The sequence below is a fragment of the Sinohyriopsis cumingii genome, chromosome 15 (genome assembly GCF_028554795.1).
Source record: "Sinohyriopsis cumingii isolate HCF-2022 chromosome 15, ASM2855479v2, whole genome shotgun sequence".
Classification (NCBI taxonomy): Eukaryota; Metazoa; Mollusca; class Bivalvia; order Unionida; family Unionidae; genus Sinohyriopsis; species Sinohyriopsis cumingii.
The window spans coordinates 70,273,944-70,298,971 of NC_142975.1; the positions used below are offsets into that span (position 1 = coordinate 70,273,944).

The 25,028-nt window shown below is 35.3% G+C and overlaps 1 protein-coding gene across 3 annotated transcripts in view; it reads right to left on the reverse strand.

Moving 5' to 3' along the window:
- LOC149782036 (uncharacterized) overlaps nucleotides 1-25,028 on the reverse strand; it is a 54,768-nt gene that overhangs the window by 20,184 nt on the left and 9,556 nt on the right. For all 3 annotated transcript variants that reach the window (XR_016414205.1, XM_089933445.1, XM_089933446.1), the window contains exons 2-8: nucleotides 19,471-19,618; nucleotides 18,825-18,914; nucleotides 13,366-13,888; nucleotides 11,450-11,590; nucleotides 8,032-8,250; nucleotides 6,382-6,607; nucleotides 1,365-1,424 (exon numbers count right to left, since the gene is read on the reverse strand). Coding sequence is in view for 2 of the 3 variants with exons in the window: in XM_089933445.1 (XP_089789571.1) it covers nucleotides 1,365-1,424; nucleotides 6,382-6,607; nucleotides 8,032-8,250; nucleotides 11,450-11,590; nucleotides 13,366-13,875 (1,156 nt within the window). In the remaining variant the exon portion in view is untranslated. The remainder of the gene's footprint in view (nucleotides 1-1,364; nucleotides 1,425-6,381; nucleotides 6,608-8,031; nucleotides 8,251-11,449; nucleotides 11,591-13,365; nucleotides 13,889-18,824; nucleotides 18,915-19,470; nucleotides 19,619-25,028) is intronic.

Genomic DNA, 25,028 nt, shown 5'->3' on the forward strand with positions numbered 1-25,028 from the left:
ATTCAAGTGAATCATTTAATTAATCAAAATCCTCCCAACTGAACACAACTTGATCCACCAAAACTAATATTAAGATATAGAATGACTAATTCTTAAGTAAACAACATTTATATGAGAAGCTAAGACACGATTTCAGATCCAGGATGAGGTTTAACTTAATGGAAATTTCTATCAAACTGTAAACAAAATTTGTTTCTAGAAAATTCTAAGGTCAGAATCAACGATGCATCTAGAACTCAAACCTAGTAAACACGTTTACCTATTACAATAATTTTCTTATATATAAACTAAAACATAATTAAGTATCAACTTGAAAAAAATGATGTGAGTAGTCAGAAAGGACTCTGTCCTCAATTATTGACCACGGTCAATCACAATGTGTGTTTGTGTGTGTGTGTGTGTGTTTCCCACAAAAACTATGGACGTCTTACTGTACCAACTCTATTAAAATCTGATCAGAAGTCTCGTCTCCAGAATCCACTCAAGCTCAGCCAATCAGATGCAAGATCACTTCATTAATATGCATAGAGGTTGCTAAAATTCAAACCCATTCAAGATCTTCATGATATCAACTTACAACCAAAATCTCATAATATGGTAATAAGTGGTAATAAGTTCAGCCAATCAAAGGCAAGGAAACCTAGTTAAATGTGCATGGATGTGCATGGATCTTTTCCAAACTTTTCATGTTAATTGCCCATATTCCATGTTTGATAAAAATCAGATCAGAGATATTACTTCCAGATTGGAACAACCTGAACCAAACAGAGGCAAGATCAGATCATTAATATGCATGGATCTCTCTCAATATTGAATATTACTGCGATACTGATTATATTATAATACATTCCAAGTTCGATCAAATCGCGTACAGGACACGGGCTCCTGGGTGGTAATAAGTTCAGGCAAATGCAAGATCACCTCATTAATCTACATTGATCAATATCACCATTTTCTGAGCTTGTGATGGTCGATGCATATTAACCAGTATGATTAAACTCAGGCAAGACATGTTGCCTCCTGAGTGCTAACGACCTCAGCTAAACAGTTGCAAAATAACCACACATCTGACTATTGTTCAAGCTCTTGATGATATCAACCTATATCCAAGTCTGATGACAATCTGATCAAAGACATGGACTCCAGAGTTGTACCAAGCAAATGTTGATACATGGACAGAGGATGAACACATGATAAGCTAATGTGATTTGATGGCTACAAAGGATAATAATAATAATTTTAATAATAATAATAATAATAATGCCATGATTACAGAAGACCATGAATCACAAAAACTCAAATTTCTTGAGGTCAGTGAGCTTAGTAAGATAATCGTGTGTATCTGTGTGGGTATTTATACTTACTTTTAAGTTGTCGTAGGTCAGTCATCTCTGGTCTTTTCTTTTTTGGGGCTTCTGACATGTCTAAAGAGACAATATATATATATATATATATATATATATATATATATATATATATATATATATATATATATATATATATATATATATATATATATATATGTGCAATTGGGCACATGTAACTAATTCAACACATAGTCTGTGTTGATAATATTTTCCAAAGCTATATACTTCAATCATAAGATTGGCAAAATAAGCTTACAGACTATGTATGATTTTTAGAAGTGTGCATTTTTTAAATTATGAAACTAACCCACTATACAGATCATTCTTGAGAAATGTACCTTGTAGATATAGGAATACATGTTAGACAAGATTATAAAATGATAAAGGTTTCAAAACCTACTACTTGTATTGCATACATTTCACAAATATATATATTTGTATATCTTCCAAAAAAGGTTACATTTGAAATGTGAGACAAAAATAATGTCAGAATGTCTGTAGAGTTGATTAATAATAATAATAATAATAATAACCCTCATTGAACAAGAGATAACAGGTGATAATAAACATGGAAGGTATTATATTAAAGGATTCAAAGGCTTTAAAATGTTAACAGTTTGCTTAGAAGTTTTGCTATGATAAGAACAAGTTCAAAATTGTGTTAAAATGATATATGGCTTGCTGATTAGTAAAAGCAGCCAAGTGCTTAATTTCCTTGTGCAAATAAATTAAAACTAACTAAAATACATGAAGTATCCCAAATCAAAATATTTCATACTGATTACACACACTTCATCAATAACTCATACAAATTGTTTCTTGTTTTATTAACAACTGAGGACAGTTTCCTTTTTTTATGCTGCCTACACAGAAAACATACTAAATCCCATGGAAACATTGATCATCTCATATGAGGCATTTACTATTCCACCATATACAGACTAGTTACATAGCTCACATATAGTACAATATCTTGCTCTTTTGACAATATACTGCAACACAGTTAATATTTCATTTTTCATGGTTGTGTATTTCTTGACTTCATCAAAGATAAGATGGAACTCCTCCTCAGCAATGGTGCTGTCATTGTAGTGCCTTATATGTGGTCTGCAATTGTATCGAGCCTTTGTTTCAGCCAAAACAAAGATTTAATCTTGCTGAGAAATATCAAGCTACAGAAATCAGATCAAAGTTTACAGCTGTGATCTTAAGGGCAATGACAATAGAAGCAATAGTTTTTATTGATAACATCAGAATCCCTGCCCTTAAGGAAATTTCAGTCTCATTGATCTTTTCCTGATGAAATTCTTGGTCATGGAATTACTGGTATATCAATATTATAGTTCCTCTGTAAGTCATGTCATGTGACAGTTTAATTGATTTTGAAGTGGTGGGGGTAGGTAGCTCCCCTGCAGACATGTATCTTTAACATGTCACCATTACATACTGGTAAGGCAATCCTGAGGTCACAAATGGCAAGACTACGTCTGGAAATAATAAAGTCTTCAAAACAAATTTCATCACGACATCTCAAGTTCTTGCACATCCGTGTATGCAAATATTTAATTTGGATAGCATTAGTTTCTTATTGACCTTATGCTGTTACTGTTAAGCATCTTGACACATTTAGATACTGATAAACTATGAAAACTTACGGTAAGAAATGTTTGTCATAATTCAAAATATGAACCCTACTTGTGATGTTTGATAAGCAGATGTAAAGTCACCAATAAGGAATCCTTTAGACCATTGCGTTATCATGTTGTGTGTGTGTGTGTGTGCAAGAGAGAGAGAGAGAGAGAGAGAGAGAGAGAGAAAGAAACAAAGTAAGAGAGAGAGAAAGTTAGAATGTTAGAGAACCAACATGGATTAAAGAATCTGACCTTAAGGTAAAAGACAGCTCAAATTATTTTATGTCCAAAAAGTATCTGTATTGGCACAAACATTCTTAATAAGAACAATATTTCTAAACCCACATTGTTTAGTTTACATACATGTTTTGCCTCTAAACACCCTCAAGTCCATCAAGTCATTCCCATGCCAATCCTGTAGAGGGTGGAATTGTTGTAATCCCAAAGAATTCCATTATTTACCAACTTACTTTCATTACAACTTTCAATTTCGAACACACATCATTTGAACTGATCCAAACCTCACTCTCAGTGGAACAAGGTCAATCTATTGTTCCTGCATCTACCGCCCTCTAGGTTCTTCCTAAAGCTGACCAAATCTCTCTTTTTGGATCAGTTTAACAACCTCCTGGACTATGGAAATTTGGTAGGTGGTAACCTGACTATTTTCGCAGATTTCAACTTCAATATGACTGTTATGAAAATCAATATACATCAAAACTGCTAGATTCTATTCACATTTTCAAACTCAAACAGTCAGTTAGCCAAGCAACCAATAACCATAGTTGTTTTAGACTGGATTGTTCCTAGACCTAATGCTAATATTCTAAAGATGCCCCAGGAACTTGGATCATATCACCTCTGCATTATTTGCAATCTCATCATATCAGTCCTTAATCCTCCATCTGTTTGCAACTAAGGGAAATCTCCAAATGATAAATAGAACCTAACTAACGAATGATATCCAAGCAAGTCTAACATCACTTTGTTTTGTAATTTCATGATGCGTATTTGTGTATTCTTGCCATGAAAATAAAGACAAAATTAAGTGTTCTTTCAAGACAGGATTCAGTCAATTTCATCTTCTTCATCTGGCTTTGGCATAACACATGGAAGACAGCAACAAAAGAAAATAAATTCATATTAAATTTTATGCAAAATAATTGGAGTAGAAAACCAGAGAAGTGTTCATGGTAAACAGATGCTCTACTGACCTAACAGCAAACACATATGGATGAAGGACAAAGTTAACACTCAATGGCCCCACAACACTTGTACAAGGAGGGGAGGGGCAAGGTGTGACAGATGGTTGGATGTATGAATGGACAGGCTAAGGTAATACTATATACCCATAGAATGCTTGTAGTGGTGGTAGGTATGGTTTGAGGGATGGATGTATGGATGGATTGACATAGGTAACTTTTCCTGCCCCAATATTTCTTGTGGTGCAGAACAAATATGGAACAACAAATGATCCAAACTTTTTCAAATATAGGTACATGAAATTAAAAAAAAGTGTAGAAATCTGATCGGATTACAAAGGTTTCAGTAAATGCAGCAGGTTTGTAAATGTAGTGTAAATTCCTTTTAAATGTAACATGATTAAATTCTTATACTAATGTAATTTGTTTCTATAGTGAGGAGTTGTGTATGAAATTAGCCAACTTGAATCCTTATAATAATTACTGGTTATTATAGCCTTAGGTTTATTTTTCTTTGTAGCAAATTATGTTGCACAAAAGGAGCCAACTTGTCTGTTTTATACCAGTTACTACCTTATATAGTCTAATGCAAGTTGTTCTTTAGTGTACAATATTAGACAACTTAGCTGTTTATGAGAGTTATTGTTTATTACACCCTAATGTAATGTGTCCTTTGTATTAACTCAATTGACTCTGGGGGTTTTGTCGTTTTCGCCTGAAATGCGAGTAGGAAAGACATTTTGGGGGCTATTTCTGAATACATTGTAATACATCGGCTTTCAACAGACTTTCCATGAGACTAATGCCTAGTTGTATTAGAAACATCATTTTCCATTGGTTATTTTGCTTGCACATGAGCAGAAGGGTAAAAGTTGGAGATCTTTTTTTTTTTTTTGGCTTAATGGACACATCATTTTCATATGGAGACCACTCTTTATTTTAAATGCCCACCTTATCCTAGTTTTTGCAAAGGTTCACCTGTCTGTGTGCAGTTCAGACAGGTCTGCCTTAGATCTGAGGCCAAAAGGTCTAAAATCCAGACATAAAATCGCATTCCAACCACAAGCAAATTTTGGGTGAAAAAAATACGGGTCCAAAAAATGAGGTTGTTTCCTCCGTATTTTGTAGTGCAACTAGAACTTCCAGATTATTTTGTATCATTGTAGAGCTATATCTGTCTGCTGTTTTGTAATACCACCGATTTTAGTGTATCTTAAATGACTTGATGCTGCAGAGCTCAGAAATAGGGTACAGCCTCATCATGCCTATAGGCGGGATTGGGGCCGAATAAGTTGATCAAGTTTATGGAAATTTCTTAGAAATTGTCAAAGAATGGCTATTTTTGTAATTTGTGTGCAATACTGATGCACAAATGATGAAATAAATAAGTAATATTCAGATTCAGATTTGGTGATGTCACCAAAATTCTCCCATTAACTCATTCAGCCCCAGAGGTTTTTGTCGTTTTCGCCTGAAATGCGAGTAGGAAAGACATTGGGGGGGAGGGCTATTTCTGAATACATCATAATACATTGGCTTTCAACAGATTTTCCATAAGACTAATGATTAGTTGTATTAGAAACATTGTTTTTCGTTGGTTATTTTGCTTGCACATGAGCAGAAGGGTAAAAGTTGGTGGTCATTTTTGTTGTTTTTTTTTTTTTGTTGTTGTGCTTAAATGGTCCATTATCGTATGAAGACCACTCTTTATTCCAAATGCCCACCTTATCCTAGTTTTTGCAAAGGTTCACCTGTCTGTGTGCTGTTCAGACCGGTCTGCCTTAGATCTGAGGCCAAAAGGTCTAAAATCCAGACACAAAATCGCATTCGAACCACGAGCAAATTTTGGGTGAAGAAAAAAAAACGGGTCCAAAAGATGAGGTTTTTCCCTCTGTATTTTGGCGTGCAACTAGAACTTCCAGATTATTTGGTATCATTGTAGAGCTATATCTATCTGCTTTTTTGTAATACCACCCATTTTGGTGTATCTTAAATGACCTTGGTGCTGCAGAGCTCGGAAATAGGGTACAGCCTCATCACGCCTACAGGCGGGATTGGGGCCGAATGAGTTAAGCTTTTATGTTCAATATTAGCCAATTCAACTTTTTTCACAGCAGTTACTATTACGTCATGAAAATCAAAAGCATTTTGTTCAAATTTATTTAAACAGGTTAAAAATACCTTCTATGACAGTTGTTTGCTTTGTCTCCATTTTTTCTTCAATTTCTTCAAATTTTCTTTCTATTGATGTTATCTTTCTTTCCAGTTCCTCTTGTTTTTTCTCAAATTTAGATTCCAGTGCTGTGAAAGTTTTCTCCATTGCCTGCATGTTTTCTGAGATATTCTTGTCATGTATGTCGGGGTTGCTTGCCAGGAAGGATATAATCTTCTGATAAGTTTCTGTCAGCTGAAACATAAAGAAAATTCTTTTTAACCATGCGCAGACTTCAAGGTTGTAAATAATTATACATTGAGCTGAACAGAAAAGAGTTTCTTAATACAAAAGCATTATTTAATTTGTTTCTTTCTTTCAAATATATTTAAATACTTTGCAAATACAGTGTTCTTTCTTTTCAACAGGAAGTAACTTCATCCATCTGAATGAGCTCCTTCATATATTTGCATTTCTGTTATGTACGTTGAGGAACATAAACATTTTCGACCTTCTGAAATCTTGAATATTCCATATCTCCTAACAAGTCAATATTAAATACAACGACAATATTTCATACATAATAGGAGAAAACATTACTTCCAAATAAATGAATTCTTAGACTAATAAATTTCTCAATGCCTATGTGACAATGACCTATGACCTTTTGAGGCTTTACTGACCTTTGGTAACTTTTGATGCAAGGCGATATGATATATCTTGAATGATACTATAATTTAAGAAAAAGAATTAAATGTTGATTCTGAAAACTCTTATACAGGACCAATGACGTTTAAGTATACAACGTCCTTATACAGGACCAATGACTTTTATGTATACAATATCCTTATACAGGGCCAATGACTTTTATGTATACAACATCCTTATACATGACCAATGATTTTTATGTATACAACATCCTTCCTTATTATGTCTCAACTTTAATCATATTTGAGTCAGGCAAGACAATAGCAATTATTTCATTAGCAGCTGACCAGAAAATCAAATAAGAAGGAGAAATTTTTAATCTTTCAGCAGATTTTAGGATATTTATATGACTTTTTAGGTAAACTTTAGGATATTAAGCTAATTGTTTTATTCGCTAATTGCAAAATAGGCAACATGCAAAATTAAGGAAGATAATTAATTGCAGAGATAATGGAATTCAGGTTGATTTGACTGCTATAAAAAGGCATCAGTAGAATGCCCATACGATATAATATTGAAATACTCTATTTTCTTTACTAATTTGTAAGCGTATGGATGATAAGACCATCACAAGGATATGTTTTAATGAATGTTATAGTAGTCCTTGAATAAAATGAAAAAGAAATGCAATTAAATGTTGTGGACAGTAGTCATCAAAGGAATACAATATACAATGTTATTAATATTACTATCTCTACTAGAATAACGATGTTGATTTAATGTACTTTCATTACCTGAAATACATTTCTTATATTCACATAGAAATGTTAGAGAAATATGGTATTTTTAATCATATTTGAGTATGGCAAAGTCCATACTGCATATACATGGTTAATATATATTATAATGTGCTGAACATTATTACACAAATAATCATAATCACTTTTACAAACTTAATAGGCTATACATATCCAAACATATACACCTGTTTCTTAACTTTCACAAGTCTTTTTTCTTTTGGTATGAGTTACCTGTTCAACTTCTAATTTGACCTTTTGAACATCAGTTTCCAAAGTAACTGCTTTTTCTTCAGTCTCTATGGATTTGTTCATTACCACCTCTATATTCTGCATCTGTCGAGTCTGTGCATCTTGTAGAGACTCCATTTTTCCTTTGATAGACGACACAAGATTATGGAGAGCTCTCACTTCTGTCTCTCGAAAGTTGATGTCAATGTCTTCTCTTTTTGTCTTAATTATAAAATTGTTAATAAACGTTCAACCTGGATTTTAACAGCAAAAGCAATGCAGTTTTCTCTTGATATTACCATGTACCTAATATTTCTCAATACGATCATATAACGGTGCAAAGACATCCCTCATTTTCTGAACAGCATCCCAACTAAACCAGCACATACAATGTATTTATTGTGCAGAAACATTTCTAGCATCATCGTAACTGCTGCCCAATAATTTCAATGGGAATTACATGTATTTGATTCTCTCAATAGCTTTTTCTTACATTTTCTGTGACCATCAAGTTACTAAAGTTAGAAAGAAAAGGAAATAACTATGTTCAATACTTTGTGACACCATATGTACATGTACTAGTATATACCTGAAACATATACATATAGATTGAATACCTGCAATACCCTCTGTTGCCAAGAGCAGATTGAAAACTGATAAACAGTCCATAAAATATAATTTAAGTCCCATAATTGTGTAGCGGTATGTGCATTCAGTAGTGTGAAGCCTGAGTATGTAACCTAATCAATGATGTGTATAAATGTATGTCATTGTTTTTGTCCATGGTGAGTGGCATCTTTGGAAGTGAATATACCAATCAAGTTTTATTAGTGTACATAGAACAATGTCCAATAATTGCAAGTCAATGCAAAACCTTAGCGTAATTACTGGAACAAAAATAAAAGTTACCCCAGCCAATGTCTACCACCTTTATTATTGAGAACTACTGCCTGCAACACAACTTATTTTGTCCCCACAGTGCATTGCCATCATTTGATCTTTTGTGACAAATGAGGCAATTTTCAATTTTGCTTGGTCTTAATATTGGCAAGCCATCTTGTTGAAACTATGGTATTGCTATTTTCTCAATTGTCATAAGTAAATTCATATAAAATATGTAATCCGACAATATCAAAAGGATATGCCCATATATGGATCTCTGAATATAATTCTACAGCTGGTTCCCATGGGTCAAGCTAGACTTGAATTTTAGGGAGAAGTGACTTCTCCTTTTGGACAGAGTAGGGAGAGAAAGGGTTAATGGTCAGTCAGCTACTGAAACACATGCCTGTGAATGTGCATTTTTTTTTTAACGGTACAGTTTGTATCAATACTGCATACAATACATTTTGCCTTATGCTACAAACACCGCACTCACAGAACTACTTGGCTACAGTGAGGGAGCATATCAAAAGTCATAAACTACTGCCACTCACTGTACATCTAAAAAGTCACAAAGTAAAGTCATTTTCACTTTCCTTAAAGAAGAAGGCAAAGTTTACATTTTTAGGCAACTCAGTCACCCACTTTGTCTGGTAGTATGACCCCTAGGTTCATACAACCAAAATTTTGTCAAATTATTTAACTGCTCAGGAAAACTTACATTTCCATAACCCAACAAATAAAGTGTCCCCAACATTCATATCCACTGATCACATTTAGAAAAGATGTATTAATTACATAGTAGCTGAATACAAGACAAGTGACAGTGTCTATAGATTCACCTACTACTTCTCACTGTGGGCAATAGCAACAGATAAGCAATACTAAAAATATGTGCTGGATACAAAATCTAAGTCACATGTAAACTCCATAATATTTTCCAGCATAACTCCATTTTGTCAACCTTCAACAAAAAAGTAGTAATTAATTTTTCTGAACTTTAATGATATAAAGGCAAAGATCTCTACATATTTTTGAATAAAAACATGGAGGATGTAGAAAAAGATTTCAGAAATTAACATTTTTCAATAAAAAAGGAAACTATCTACAGAGAAGTAATTTCAGATTAATATTAATCAGTCTACACTTTTTATTTAAGAAATATGAATTTTATTTATTAATTATACCAATAGTCTGTGATGTCATTAGGTTAAACCCCTAGTAATTATTTTACTTCAATAACTTTTTTATATATCTTATAAGCAGCCATCAAGATGAATGATCGAGGGACTCTAACGTTCCTTTTCGATGTTCCCTTAATAAATGTATGGCAAGAATTTTGCTTCTGTACATGCTACTGACACAACAAAAGGGGAAAATCCCACATACATAAATGAATCAATGGAAACATTAAGTATATCATTGTGACCCATCAGAGATACCCCTGGAATTGATCTTCATTAGCCAAAGACCTAAATGATAAAGACCAAATGGAAAAAGCCCAAGGACAGGGAGCTATGAGTCATCTAGGACCTTTAGTTACATAAAGCATATTTTAACCCACCAAAGTGGGCTATTAATAAAAATTAAATTCAAATCCAAGATGCATCAAGTAAAAGGCATGCCCAGGAGTGCGGGTCTAATTCTCATAAGAAATTCTTTATAAATTTATTCCAGCAAGATTTCCTCCCCTCAATACTCTTCTTACAAGAGTGAGAAATTTTTATTCAAAACCAAATAGCTGTACAAATGTACATTTTATTGTTGTGGAAAGATTTTCTTTTCATTATAATGAACTTTAAAACTGATTGGTTATTTATTTGTATATCAAATTTAAAGTGGACTGTTGCTATATTGTCATCAGTTACTGGACTTTTCCCTATCTATTTAAAGCTCAGTGTTTAATGTATGGGTAGACATTAATGTGTCACAAATGAAAACAATTTTACACCAATCCAACCAGAACAAATAGATAGCAGACATTCTGGTTCACACACTTGTCTGTTAAAGACTAGGGACCAAAGATAGATGCTGGTTATGCAGGTACACAAATACTCATTTTGAGTTCATCAACTGGCTACTTGATTGAGATTACAGATAGCCAACTGGATTAGACATATAGGCAACGATCCGTATGAAAAGTGAAAAACAATACTTGGAAAAAGGAATACATAGGAAATATTATGTTGTCATTAAAACCTGTCCTCTGGATGGACCTTGGACTTGTAAGCAGTGTTACCCTTTACCCTCATTTCCACTTCAGGGATCCCCAAACTTTTAATTTGACCCCCAGTTTTGAGCCAAAGTTTGTATTTTACTCAGTCTGACCCACAATTCGAACAACAAGGGGATTTTTTTACTCTCATTATTTCACCCCTAGGGGATGCACTGCTTGTAAGGCACAAAGAAATTTCTTTTTAATACTGATTAAACCCCATGTCATTAAATTCATCAATACCATAAGCATACTCCCTGTAAGTTACTCTACAAAAGGCAACAAGAAGAAATCATCCTGCATTCAAAACATCATAAGAATTACCATCTGTAATTCTGTACAAACATCTCCACGTATGTTTAGTTCAGACGTAAGCTGAATCATTTTGTCAATGCAACTGTTCATCTTGCTGTCTGTAACTCTGAGGTCACCAGAGTGCATTACATCATTCCTAATGTCAATCAACTGAAAGACAAACCAGAGTGTATTTAATGATTACATAAATTAATAATATTAAGTTTTAAGAAATTACTGTTCAGAAACAATTTTTCTTCCTTCAGCCAAATATGTATTTTGATCTTTGACCATTAACCCAAAGTCAATATGCTTCTTCCTGACTCAAACTGCAAGTTATCCACTTTGTTTTGTTGAGGTATGTGATGTAGAAAAGATGTTATTGTATAAAAACAATTTTCAGTCTTTATGACAATGATACTGTGACTTTGACCTTTGACTCCAATATAAATTGATTTCTTCACTACCTCAAGTACAACCTATCCACAAAGTTTGTTAACTGTAGACAACTGAGAAAAATATTGTGCAGAAATAAAAAAAATTCAGCATGACTTTGACCTTTTTAACTGAACTTACAAAGGATTCTTCCTTGCACCAAATGCAAACCATCAAGAAAGTTTGCTAACTGTAGATGGTGGATAACTCAAGTTATTTGACAAAATCATTTTTTCTTCTCAAGTCACAATGACATTGACATTAAGCATGAATTAAGATTATTGTCTTACCCCAATTGCAGGATATCAACAAAGTCTGGCAACTGTAAACTGTGGACATATCCATTTATTGTACAAAATTCCAACTTAATAACATATAGTTTTGTGGACATCATAATATTCTTCACCTTATGTCATATATATAAAAACTTTGCCAGTATAAGATGAATTATTAGTTGCGACGATCTTTTTCTGTTCTAAGGGTTTAGTACTAACAGACATGCATATCATTATCAATTCTATGATTCAAGAACAATGCCTAACAAATGAACATCCAACATAAAATTTAACGAAAGTCAATTAAGCATATAATATGGGCCATAGTGACCTACTACTGAAATTTGAGAACAGAGGTCAGGGGTCAGCAAGATGTTTCCCTCTGCCATGTTTCATGATCCTAGAGAGAGCAGTGCATGCAAACAACATAATTTATGCAGTCATGAGTTAAACATAAAATATTAACCTAAACCAGTGAAGTATAGTTCACAGTGACTTTTCTTGTAGGTACTAAATAAATGTATACAACCACATACTTTAATGATTCAAGCTGATTAGTTGAACACAAAATATAACCAAAGTCAGTGAAGTATAAGATATAGATTACAGTGACCTTCTATTAAGATTAGGGTGTAGAACAATTCAAGGTACAGCCTCTCACCAACTTTCCTTTTTCCATTTACTATAGTATATATACAGATGGTAAAACATCCAAGGCATTATTATTGGTGTTAACAGATGCATGCAGTCAGATCTTTCCCTTCAGACGGTCATTTATTGTCCAGGATGCACTCTGTATCACTGGCCTGACATCAACTGACATCCAATCAGATTAAATCATATGTACATGGGTAATAACATTCTATTGCAGACTGAGTATGATTTCATCTCATCTGCTTTGAAGAGATGAATTTATTAAAACAAACATTAATAATGGTTCAGATACTAGTATGATGAATGTTACTTTTTATAAAACGGGGAAATATACTGGTCAATATAACACACTGGCCATATGCAGGAGGAATGTGTGGATGGGTTCCATACATTTTCTTCCAAATATTTCAATAAATTGTCATTATTATTTACACTGTTAAAACTGATTATAGACAGTGAATCAGGCCAAGTAAAAGATATTTTTAACAAAAATAATTCTTTTTCAAAATAAAGATTTAATATTACTAATGCTAAATATATGACTGGGTCAGGCCAAATTCAGGGAATAGTATTTTAACTTACATCAGAGAGAATACTGGTGGTTTGTATTTTTTGGGTGAACCATGCACAATACTTTAAAAGTGACAGTACTGCAGGGGCATCAAAATCATCTGGCAGGTTCTTTGTTTTGTCTTGGCCTTTGGGCATGTAAACTTTTGCCACTTCATATCCATCTGTTGGCCACCTGCTGATATCAGCATTTTTCCAGTTAATGCTTCGATTTTGTGGGTCATTATGTTCCAATAGAATCTGAGACAGCCATCTGTCACAGATCTTGTTCTGGCAGTTGATATACCATCCTCCATGCTGGCCCCCACTGTATTTAATACTCTTCCATGTACAGGAGGTACACTGACTCCCAGCAGATGATCCACATGGGAGGTTGGCAATTTTTTGCTGGATGTGTGCATGAAAGTTTGTAACCTCTGTTTTGATGAAATCATGGAGACCTTCTTTGAAAAGGATAAGAACTCGGCTACATTTGATCCAATTCGTGTACTCTTTATCATCAAACCTGCATGGTGTACACATGGCTGTAGAGGTTCTGAAATGAAAAGTAGTCAGATGTTGATATATCTTCTTTCTGAGTTCAAGTCAGGCAGAAGTGAATTATGCTTAAGTAAATAAAACAGAAATGTGCATAGTTTTGACAAATTGTTCATCATCATATCTATCTGCCAACCCTGATTTGTTTGTAAATAGACAAGATATTTCATACTCTTAATGTTGTTAGTCTATTATGAAAACATAAAATTTTGCTAGGTGTTAGTATTGTCCAGTTGAGGTATAAATGTGTGTATAAGAACAAACAATTCCTAGATTTATTATGTATGAAAATTTAAGCTGATACATTGTAAATATGTAAAACAAGAACGTCATTTTCTGATGATACTAGATGACAATATTGATTACTTATTACAACTGACACTGTGTTGATGATCCATCCAATCTTAAGTACAAATTCTATTTTAAAAATGCTGGATGATAATGTGTGCAGCCTTGACACTATATAATCCCATTTCATGAATTCACATTTGTCTCACTACCTAGTTGTACTGTACATACACACAGTGTACCTTCTTGGAACATATTCATTTAAACATTCTGTTTGTTATTTTTATCTATAAATATAGCCTTTTATGAATGACGTGTGTGTGTGTGTGTGTAACTATTTACAAGTACTTTGAATGTAAATATGCATATAATAAAAATCAACAACGTGAATTAATTCCATGCAATTGTGTCACCTACTTTAAATAAAGTTATTATTATTATTATTATTATTATTATTATTGTTTCTGTTTTCATAAAGCACAAAACACAAATCGAATTTAAGATCCAATGAATAATGGTCCATATACGGAAATATCAGGAAAAACTCCTTCCTGTTACTTCATACGAGAATTGTATTAAGGATGAAATGGTCATTGCCTGCTTATACTGAAATAAGAGGCCACTGTGCTTCCCAAATAAACAAGATAAAATCTGCACCAGGCATTTGGGTTATTTTCTATCACTGTAATGTTGACCTTTCACATTTGGCCCTATATTCCTAGATCACATGTTCTTTATACCAAGCTGACAACTTGTAACATATAATTTTTTTATTGACACATAAGAGATGCCAATCAAAAACCTTTAAACACTTAATATTTCTGTAAACAATTTCTCTCTGTGACCTTTTAGTCGAATTAATCATTTAGGTACTCCTCTTGAGAGATGGTCCTCATTCTCTGACAGAGTTGTCAATAAAGGCCTGTTGATGATATTGTAAGCTACATATAATGGCCTGTGATGCATGTGTTCTATCAATATGTCCCTGATTGACAGCATGTGTGCTATGCCTACATGAATATGTCCCTGCCTGATGACAGGATGTGTACTACGTCTACAGGAATATGTCCCTGCCTGATGACAGGATGTGTACTATGTCTACAGGAAGATGTCCCTGACTGACAGGATGTGTACTATGTATACAGGAAGATGTCCCTGACTGACAGGATGTGTACTATGTATACAGGAAGATGTCTCTGACTGACAGGATGTGTACTACGTCTACAGGAAGATGTCCCTGACTGACAGGATGTGTACTATGTATACAGGAAGATGTCTCTGACTGACAGGATGTGTACTATGTCTACAGGAATATGTCCCTGACTGACAGTATGTGTGCTATGCCTACATGAAGATGTTCCTGACTGACAGCATGTGTGCTGTGCTAACAGGAATATGTCCCTGACTGACTGCATGTGTGCTATGCCTACATGAATATGTCAAAGATAGCATGTGTGGTATCACTTTATGAATATGTCCCCGACTTACACCATGTGTGCTTTGCCTCCCTGGCTGACAGGATGTGTGCAATGTCTACATGAATATGTCACTGACTGACAGCATGTGTGCTATGCCTACATGAATACGTCACTGACTGACAGCATGTGTGCTATGCCTACATGAATATGTCCCCGATTGACAGCATGTGTGCTGTGCCTACATGAATATGTCCCTGACTGACTGCATGTGTGCTATGCCTACATGAATATGTCACTGACTGACAGCATGTGTGCTATGCCTACACGAATATGTCACTGACAGCATGTGTGCTATGCCTACACGAATATGTCACTGACTGACAGCATGTGTGCTATGCCTACATGAATATGTCCCCAACTGACTGCATGTGTGCTATGCCTACATGAATATGTCCCTGACTGACTGCATGTGTGCTATGCCTACATGAATATGTCCCTGACTGACTGCATGTGTGCTATGCCTACATGAATATGTCCCCAACTGACTGCATGTGTGCTATGCCTACATGAATATGTCCCTGACTGACTGCATGTGTGCTATGCCTACATGAATATGTCCCTGACTGACTGCATGTGTGCTATGCCTACATGAATATGTCACTGACTGACTGCATGTGTGCTATGCCTACATGAATATGTCCCTGACTGACTGCATGTGTGCTATGCCTACATGAATATGTCCCTGACTGACTGCATGTGTGCTATGCCTACATGAATATGTCCCTGACTGACTGCATGTGTGCTATACCTACATGAATATGTCACTGACTGCATGTGTGCTATGCCTACACGAATATGTCACTGACTGACAGCATGTGTGCTATGCCTACATGAATATGTCCCTGACTGACTGCATGTGTGCTATGCCTACATGAATATGTCACTGACTGACAACATGTGTGCTATGCCTACACGAATATGTCACTGACTGACAGCATGTGTGCTATGCCTACATGAATATGTCCCTGACTGACTGCATGTGTGCTATGCCTACATGAATATGTCCCCAACTGACTGCATGTGTGCTATGCCTACATGAATATGTCCCTGACTGACTGCATGTGTGCTATACCTACATGAATGTCACTGAATGCATGTGTGCTATGCCTACATGAATATGTCCCTGACTGACTGCATGTGTGCTGTGCCTACATGAATATGTCCCTGACTGACAGCATGTGTGCTATGCCTACATGAATATGTTACTGACTGCATGTGTGCTATGCCTACACGAATATGTCCCTGACTGACAGCATGTGTGCTATGCCTACATGAATATGTCCCTGACTGACAGCATGTGTGCTATGCCTACATGAATATGTCACTGACAGCATGTGTGCTATACCTACATGAATATGTCACTGACTGACAGCATGTGTGCTATGCCTACATGAATATGTCCCTGACTGACTGCATGTGTGCTATGCCTACATGAACATGTCCCTGACTGACTGCATGTGTGCTATACCTACATGAATATGTCACTGACTGCATGTGTGCTATGCCTACATGAATATGTCCCTGACTGACTGCATGTGTGCTATGCCTACATATGTCACTGACTGCATGTGTGCTATGCCTACACGAATATATCACTGACTGACAGCATGTGTGCTATGCCTACATGAATATGTCCCTGACTGACTGCATGTGTGCTATGCCTACATGAATATGTCCCTGACTGACTGCATGTGTGCTGTGCCTACACGAATATGTCCCTGACTGACAGCATGTGTGCTATGCCTACCTGAATATGTCCCTGACTGACAGGATGTGTGCAATGTCTACATGAATATGTCCCTGGCTGACTGCATGTGTGCAATGTCTACATGAATATGTCCCTGGCTGACTGCATGTGTGCTGTGCCTACAGGAATATGTCCAAGATAGCATGTGTGGTATGCCTACATGAATATGTCCCTGACTTACATCATGTGTGATATGCCTCCCTGGCTGACAGGATGTGTGCAAAGTCTACATGAATATGCCACTGACTGACAGCATGTGTGCTATGCCTACAATGAATATGTCCCTGACTGACAGCATGTGTGCTATGCCTACATGAATATGTCCCTGACTGACAGCATGTGTGCTGTGCCTACATGAATATGTCCCTGACTGACTGCATGTGTGCTATGCCTACCTGAATATGTCCCTGACTGACAGCATGTGTGCTATGCCTACATGAATATGTCCCTGACTGACAGCATGTGTGCTGTGCCTACATGAATATGTCCCTGACTGACTGCATGTGTGCTATGCCTACCTGAATATGTCCCTGACTGACAGCATGTGTGCTATGCCTACCTGAATATGTCCCTGACTGACAGCATGTGTGCTATGCCTACATGAATATGTCCCTGACTGACAGCATGTGTGCTATACCTACATGAATATGTCACTGACTGACAGCATGTGTGCTATGCCTACATGAATATGTCCCTGACTGACAGCATGTGTGCTATACCTACATGAATATGTCCCTGACTGACAGCATGTGTGCTATGCCTACAATGAATATGTCCCTGACTGACAGCATGTGTGCTATGCCTACCTGAATATGTCCCTGACTGACAGCATGTGTGCTATGCCTACATGAATATGTCCCTGACTGACAGCATGTGTGCTATACCTACATGAATATGTCACTGACTGACTGCATGTGTGCTATGCCTACCTGAATATGTCCCTGACTGACAGGATGTGTGCAATGTCTACATGAATATGTCCCTGGCTGACAGCATGTGTGCTGTGCCTACAGGAATATGTCCAAGATAGCATGTGTGGTATCACTTTATGAATATGTCCCTGACTTACACCATGTGTGCTATGCCTCCCTGGCTGACAGGATGTGTGCTATGCCTACATGAATATAACTCCCTGTAACCCTGAGCTGTGATGTACGAGCAACACTCCCATATGATGGTTCTTGATATCTGATAATGTTTTGAGTTATCTTTAATGAGGATTTTTGCATACAAACTAGAGAGAAAAATGTTCGAGTCAATTTAACAAAACTTGGACACAAGATAGACAGTAACAGAGAGACAGACATCTAACTAATGAATGGATACTGTGACCACTATATCTTGCCATTTGAGGCATTCATCATCAGTGAGATAAAAAGCAATTTACCATCATACAGTAAAGATGATGTACACATACTTACTTATGTAACCTGAGGCATATCAAAGGATATCACATGGTCAATAACCTGTTTAAGGACTTAACATTTGAATCAAGCATCAAATAACCTCACCTGCAACAAAACACAGAAGGAAAGAAAGTAAATGGGAGTTTTCTGTGTGTTTACCTACTGTAAACAAAAGTATTAGATGAGCACCTATGAAAAATATAAGAAAGTTTTAAGGTCTATACAGATATGATGACCAACTCTTTGTAAATGAGAGTCAATATTTTTCTCAGTAAATAATGCAAACTGAAAAACTGTATACAATGATTAACTCCAGTTATAAAGCTGAGTTTAAACTGATTTTAAAAGATTAACGGACTAAATCTATTTAATCTAAAGACATAAACCTAAAGTGCACCTTCAAGTTACAATATTTGCAAAATGCCATCAGGAATACAGGTAATGAATTGCATCGGTAATTATAATAAAACACATATTAAACTTGCATACTGTGAAAGACTTCTTCCTTTTATTGATATTCCTTTTATCACATACAGAGTATGGTAGCATTGTGACAGAAACTAGATGTCATGGGTCAAAACATTGTGTGTATGTGTGTGTGTCTGCATGGACATGGGTAACACAAAACTGTGAAAGTCTTCTTGCTTAGAAATTTACTTACATACATATCTTCCAGTTGCAAGTTTTAAACATTAACCCTTTACATCCAATGAAAAGTAGGACCAGCTACATTGTCTCTGTTTGAATCAGGCAGCCTAACCTGACAAGATGAAGTCATGAGCAAGTCAATTAATGTGCAAGCATCACACCTGCAAAGAAAAACAAAAGCAAATCTCAAGTCAATTAATGTGCAAGCATCACACCTGCAAAGAAATACAAAAGCAAATCTCAAACGGTGGATAAGTCACTCGACTGTTTATGAAATTTATTTATTTTCTATAGGACAGATAAGCTCAAAAGGTTCTACCCCAGGAAGCTTCAAAGTCACCCTGTATTGCTATGGAAGCTACTCTATCGAAATGAAGGACATTGCAGAGTACAATTTTGCTAAACCATTCACATGTCATACGGAATTTACCAAAAATTTCAATAAAGCTTGTACATGTAATAAGAAATAATTCTTTAAATTCATATCAAATTCACTGAATTTATTAAAACAACCTTCAATGGACATAATGATAGACTATGAACACTATACTTCTAGTGATGACAAAAATTATAATTCACAGTATTTTGTTTTTCTTAAGACCAAGGCTTTCTTTAATCTATGTATCATTAATTAAATCTGGAAGTTTAACAGGATAAAAGTATATTAGGATATTTTTTAATTAAAAGCTAGAACGACAAAATATAAATCTCAAATAATTTGTGAGTAATGCCAGAACATTCAACACTTAGACACTTCAACATGGTGATACTAGCAAGTGTCAAATTCTGTTTCACAAAACAAATCAAACTTACCTACAAATATTAAAAATTTTAAATGTAGCCAAGTTTTTACAAGTAGACTTTGCAAAAAAATTATTTTGGCAAAATCGACTTTAGAAAAAAACAATTATTAACTATATATATATATATATATATATATATATATATATATATATATATATATATATATATATATATATATGCGTGTGTGTGTGTGTGTGTGTGTTGTATATTACTGTTTATCCTCATATTTATTTTGCCATATGACTTTAATTGTGATCACAAATTCTGATCCTTAATTACACAATTATTATTATCATGTGCAGTGCATGCTCAGCAATTTAACGATGTCATCATTAGCAATGTGCAGAGCCTGCAGTCCACACCGGAGAACTTTGTCAGTGGACAGTTGTCCACAATGTGTGACATGGTCTGAAGAGCTCCACAGCAACAGGAAGAGTTTGTGGCCTGGCCCCATCGGACAAGGTTGACTACACAACAACCCTGTCCTGTCCGAAAGCAATTCAGTGTGCATAGCTGCCAACCCTCACATTTTTGGCGATTTACAGATTCACGCCACATGCAAAAAAATCATGAATTCCCCAATTTTCAATTACTTTTAAATCTTTAATAAAATAATCGATTTCCCGTTAAGCGTTAGTCATGATATCGGCAGTTGCTGAAACGGACTGGTACTGCTGGTTGCGATATTAGTGGAACTATAGCTGATTGGTACATTTGGCCTGGTAGAAAGCATTTTAGCGCATTTAATATATATGTAAAAGCTAATAGTTTTACAAATGCTTCTGAGAGAAACTGGGGCCTAACCGGAATTTTGCTCCATGCACGCACCACAAACACTGATTTGAATTACCATTCGGCATCGCATCTTGAAAATGTCTTCACCACCAAGGAAAAAGAAAAGTATTGCACAATAAGTGAAGTTTAGTTTGGTATATACCAAAAATTGGCCTTGCATTCAGCCATCAAACACTGATATAGATCATGCTTTTTACACGCAGAGTACCACAACTTTTAGCATTGTGCATGGTGGCAGAGACGATGTGAGGAAGCACATTGGTAGCAAAAAGCACATGGAGGTTGGAAAAATTAAGAACTCGCAGCAGATTTAAGCTCTGGAATATTTTAAGTCTTCAACAGAAGACCTGCAAGATACTAACGCTGAAACATTGTGAGTTTTCTTGTTGAACACAATTTACCTTCATCAACTGGAGACCATGCTAACATTTGTTCTGATAAATACTCCCGGACTCGAAGATCAGTTTATGAATTCACATCAAAATTCACTAATTTTTATCCCTATTTTCACTAATTGCGAGCCTGGAGGGTTGGCAGCTATGAGTGTGGCCCACAGATGACGTGGAAGGTTGAAGCAAGGTGGGCAGACAGATGGCTCAGCGTAGAGGGAGCGGTTTACAACATCTGTTGAAGACCACTCAACACTACATGCTGAAATAGCTGTCATATCCTCCGGCAACAGACCTAACCAGATCGGGCATCTCAAAGTCATGCGGGCTGCTGGATGTGAGATGATGCCCATGTACAGTGGAAGTTTCTCACTGTCATAGACCTTAGCCAACACTTTTGTGGTTGCTTCCTGGCAATTATGGTTGCTGCCAGAGAGTATGCACATTGTGGTGTTGAGCTGGACATCAATTAACTTAGTGTGGGATGATCAGGCCAAGTTATTCTATTAGGAAATCAAAAGAGAAACGGGAAAAATTAAAGAAAATTGAGCAGGAAATAATAGAAATTCAGGGGGGACTGTCAAATAACATAAATGGGGAAATTCTGGAAAATTTAGAGAGAAAAAAAGCAGAATTAGAGGAATCTAGGAAAAAATACATAGAAGGTGTTATATTAAGATCTAAAGCTAGATGGTATGAATTTGGGGAAAAAAGCACAAAGTACTTTTTAAATCTTGAAAAAAGAAACTATGTTAATAAGACAATAAAGGAAATTATTTTAGATGATGGGACAAATATATCTGACCAAATAGATATTTTAGAAGCACAAAAACAGTTTTATATGGAATTGTTCAAAAGTAGAATTGCTCAGCTTGATGACGAGGCTACTCAAGAAACTCGAAATAGATTTTTTAATCACAATATTAAACTTAGTCGAGAGGAAAGAGAATCATGCGAGGGTCTGCTTACAATTAATGAATTCGGTATATCTCTAAAACGGATGGAAAATGGAAAAAGTCCTGGCTCGGATGGATTCACTGTAGAGTTCTATGAATTCTTTTGAAAGTCTCTGGGGGGATTTATATGTAGATCAATAAATTACGGATATAATGTAGGAAAACTTTCAGATTTTCAGACTCAAGGAGTCATCACATGTCTACCAAAGGAGGAAAAAGACAGAAGATATTTTAAAAACTGGAGACCTATATCACTTTTAAATACTGATCATAAGATTGCTTCGGGAGCAATTGCAGCTAGGGTTAAAAAGGTTCTTCCATCAATAATCAGCGATACTCAGAAAGGATATATGAAGGGTAGATTCATTGGAGAAAACACCAGACTATTATATGATATCATGGACCAGCTTGAGAATGAAAACAGATATGGTTTATTATTGTTAATAGATTTCGAAAAAGCCTTTGACTCAATTAACTGGATCTTTGTGGAAGAAGCTCTACAATCTTTTAATTTTGGTGATTCCGTTTGTAAGTGGTTTAAACTGTTTTGCAATGACTCTAATAGTTGTGTTATAAATAATGGACATATGTCATCTTTTTTTAGACTTGAAAGAGGATGTCATCAAGGAGATCCCCTTGCACCTTATTTGTTTATCATTGGGGTTGAGATTTTAGCTATAACTTTAAAGCAAAACGTGGATGTACGGGGAGTAATCTTTGACGCCAGTGAATATAAATTGGGTCAGTATGGCTATGCTGATGACGCTTTTATTCTTCTTGATGGATGTAGTTTTTCTCTTGAAGCAACTATGAATATCTTGCAAGGTTTCTCTCTATTATCGGGACTTAAATGTAACATAACAAAAACAAAAGCTATTTGGATTGGAAACAGGAAATTTTCTAATGAAAGAATATGTCCCGAAATGGGCCTAATTTGGTCCTCTTCGAACTTTACACTCCTTGGCATAGAATTTTCTCCAGATTTACAACAGATGGTGGAAATTAATTATATGAAGAAACTAACAAAGGCAAAACGAATACTGGCAAGCTGGAGTCAAAGACATCTGTCAATAGTTGGTAAAGTAATTGTTGTAAAGACTCTTGTTCTGCCCATATTCATACATCTTTTTTCAGCACTTCCTAACCCATCAGCAAAAGTTGAAGCAGAACTAAATCGCACGTTATTTAAATTTGTATGGGGTGGAAAAGTAGAGAGAATAAAACGTGATATACTAGTTTCCCCAGAAAACGAGGGAGGACTAAATATGATACACATATTTTCATTCATTAGGTATACTAAGATAAGATGGGTTAAAAGATTGCTGGAAAAGGAAGATGGAACGTGGCAATACAACTATACTCAGAAATAAAAAGGATATTTGGAATTTAGGGAGAAGGAAATTAGAAGAATTTAGTAAGTTCATTAAAAACAGTTTTTGGAGAGATGTAATTTTGGCAGTATCTAAATGGAAAGAAGAACCGCAAAGTCCTAACGAGTATCTATCTATAAGTATTTTAAATTTTGTCCCCCCTAAAATGATTTATCAATACAAATCCTGGACAGAAGCTGGTTTTGAAATTCTGAATGATCTAGTAGATGATCACGGTAATTTAATACCTTTTGAGATAATAAAACAAAAAACTGGAAGCGATGATTTCTTGAAATACTTCTCCTTAATATCCAGAATTCCAAAAGCATGGAAAGATGCCATAAAAAAACACCTAGTACATAATAATTTTGATAAGCAGGAGGATAAAATAACGAACTTGCGAAAACAAGATTCACTCAAGTTTGTTTACAAAGATCTTTTACAGGAAACTAAAAGGCAACACACTGCAAAGCAAGAAGCTTGGATGCAAGTATTTAATAAAAATATAAGTAGTGAGGAGTGGTCTGATATATATAGCCAGGCAAAATGCTGTACCAAGGGTACCAAGTTGATCTCTTTTAACTTTAAATTAATCCATAGAATAATCGCTACTAATGATTTTCTTAAAAGAATTAACGTATTTGATGATAACAAATGTACTTTCTGTAAGAGTGAAACTGAAAGTATTGAGCATCTCTTTTATGACTGCAGTATTACTTCACAGTTTTGGTACCGTTTTATTGAAGTTTTTGCACCTTTTTGCCCAAATATTGTACATCTGTCCAAAAAAGAAACATTTTTAGGAAGTGAACAACTGGACAGTTTGGGTAATTTTCTGCTTATTTTGGCAAAATATTATATTTATACTTGCAGATTCAATATGAAAAATCCTTCTATTTTTGCATTTAAGCAAATAGTTGCAATGCATAAGAACATTGAAAAATACACTGCTAAGATAAATAAAAAAGAGGACCAATTTCTTCAAAAATGGACCTCAACAATGAACATTTAACTTGTCTCTGACTTGATGGTAAACAGGAACAAAATATTGTAATATCACAAAGGCCATGTCACCTAGACTGTGTGCCATATGCATGTGTATATGCATGTGTGTGTGTGTGTGCATGTGTTTTCTTTTTTACTTTCTCTGTAGATTATATTTATTATCCCTAGATTATCTGATAACCAGAAATGTTTGATTGTAAGGTGACCCTGGGATGGTTCCCCGACCCATTGGTCAACCTATTACGGGGTTAA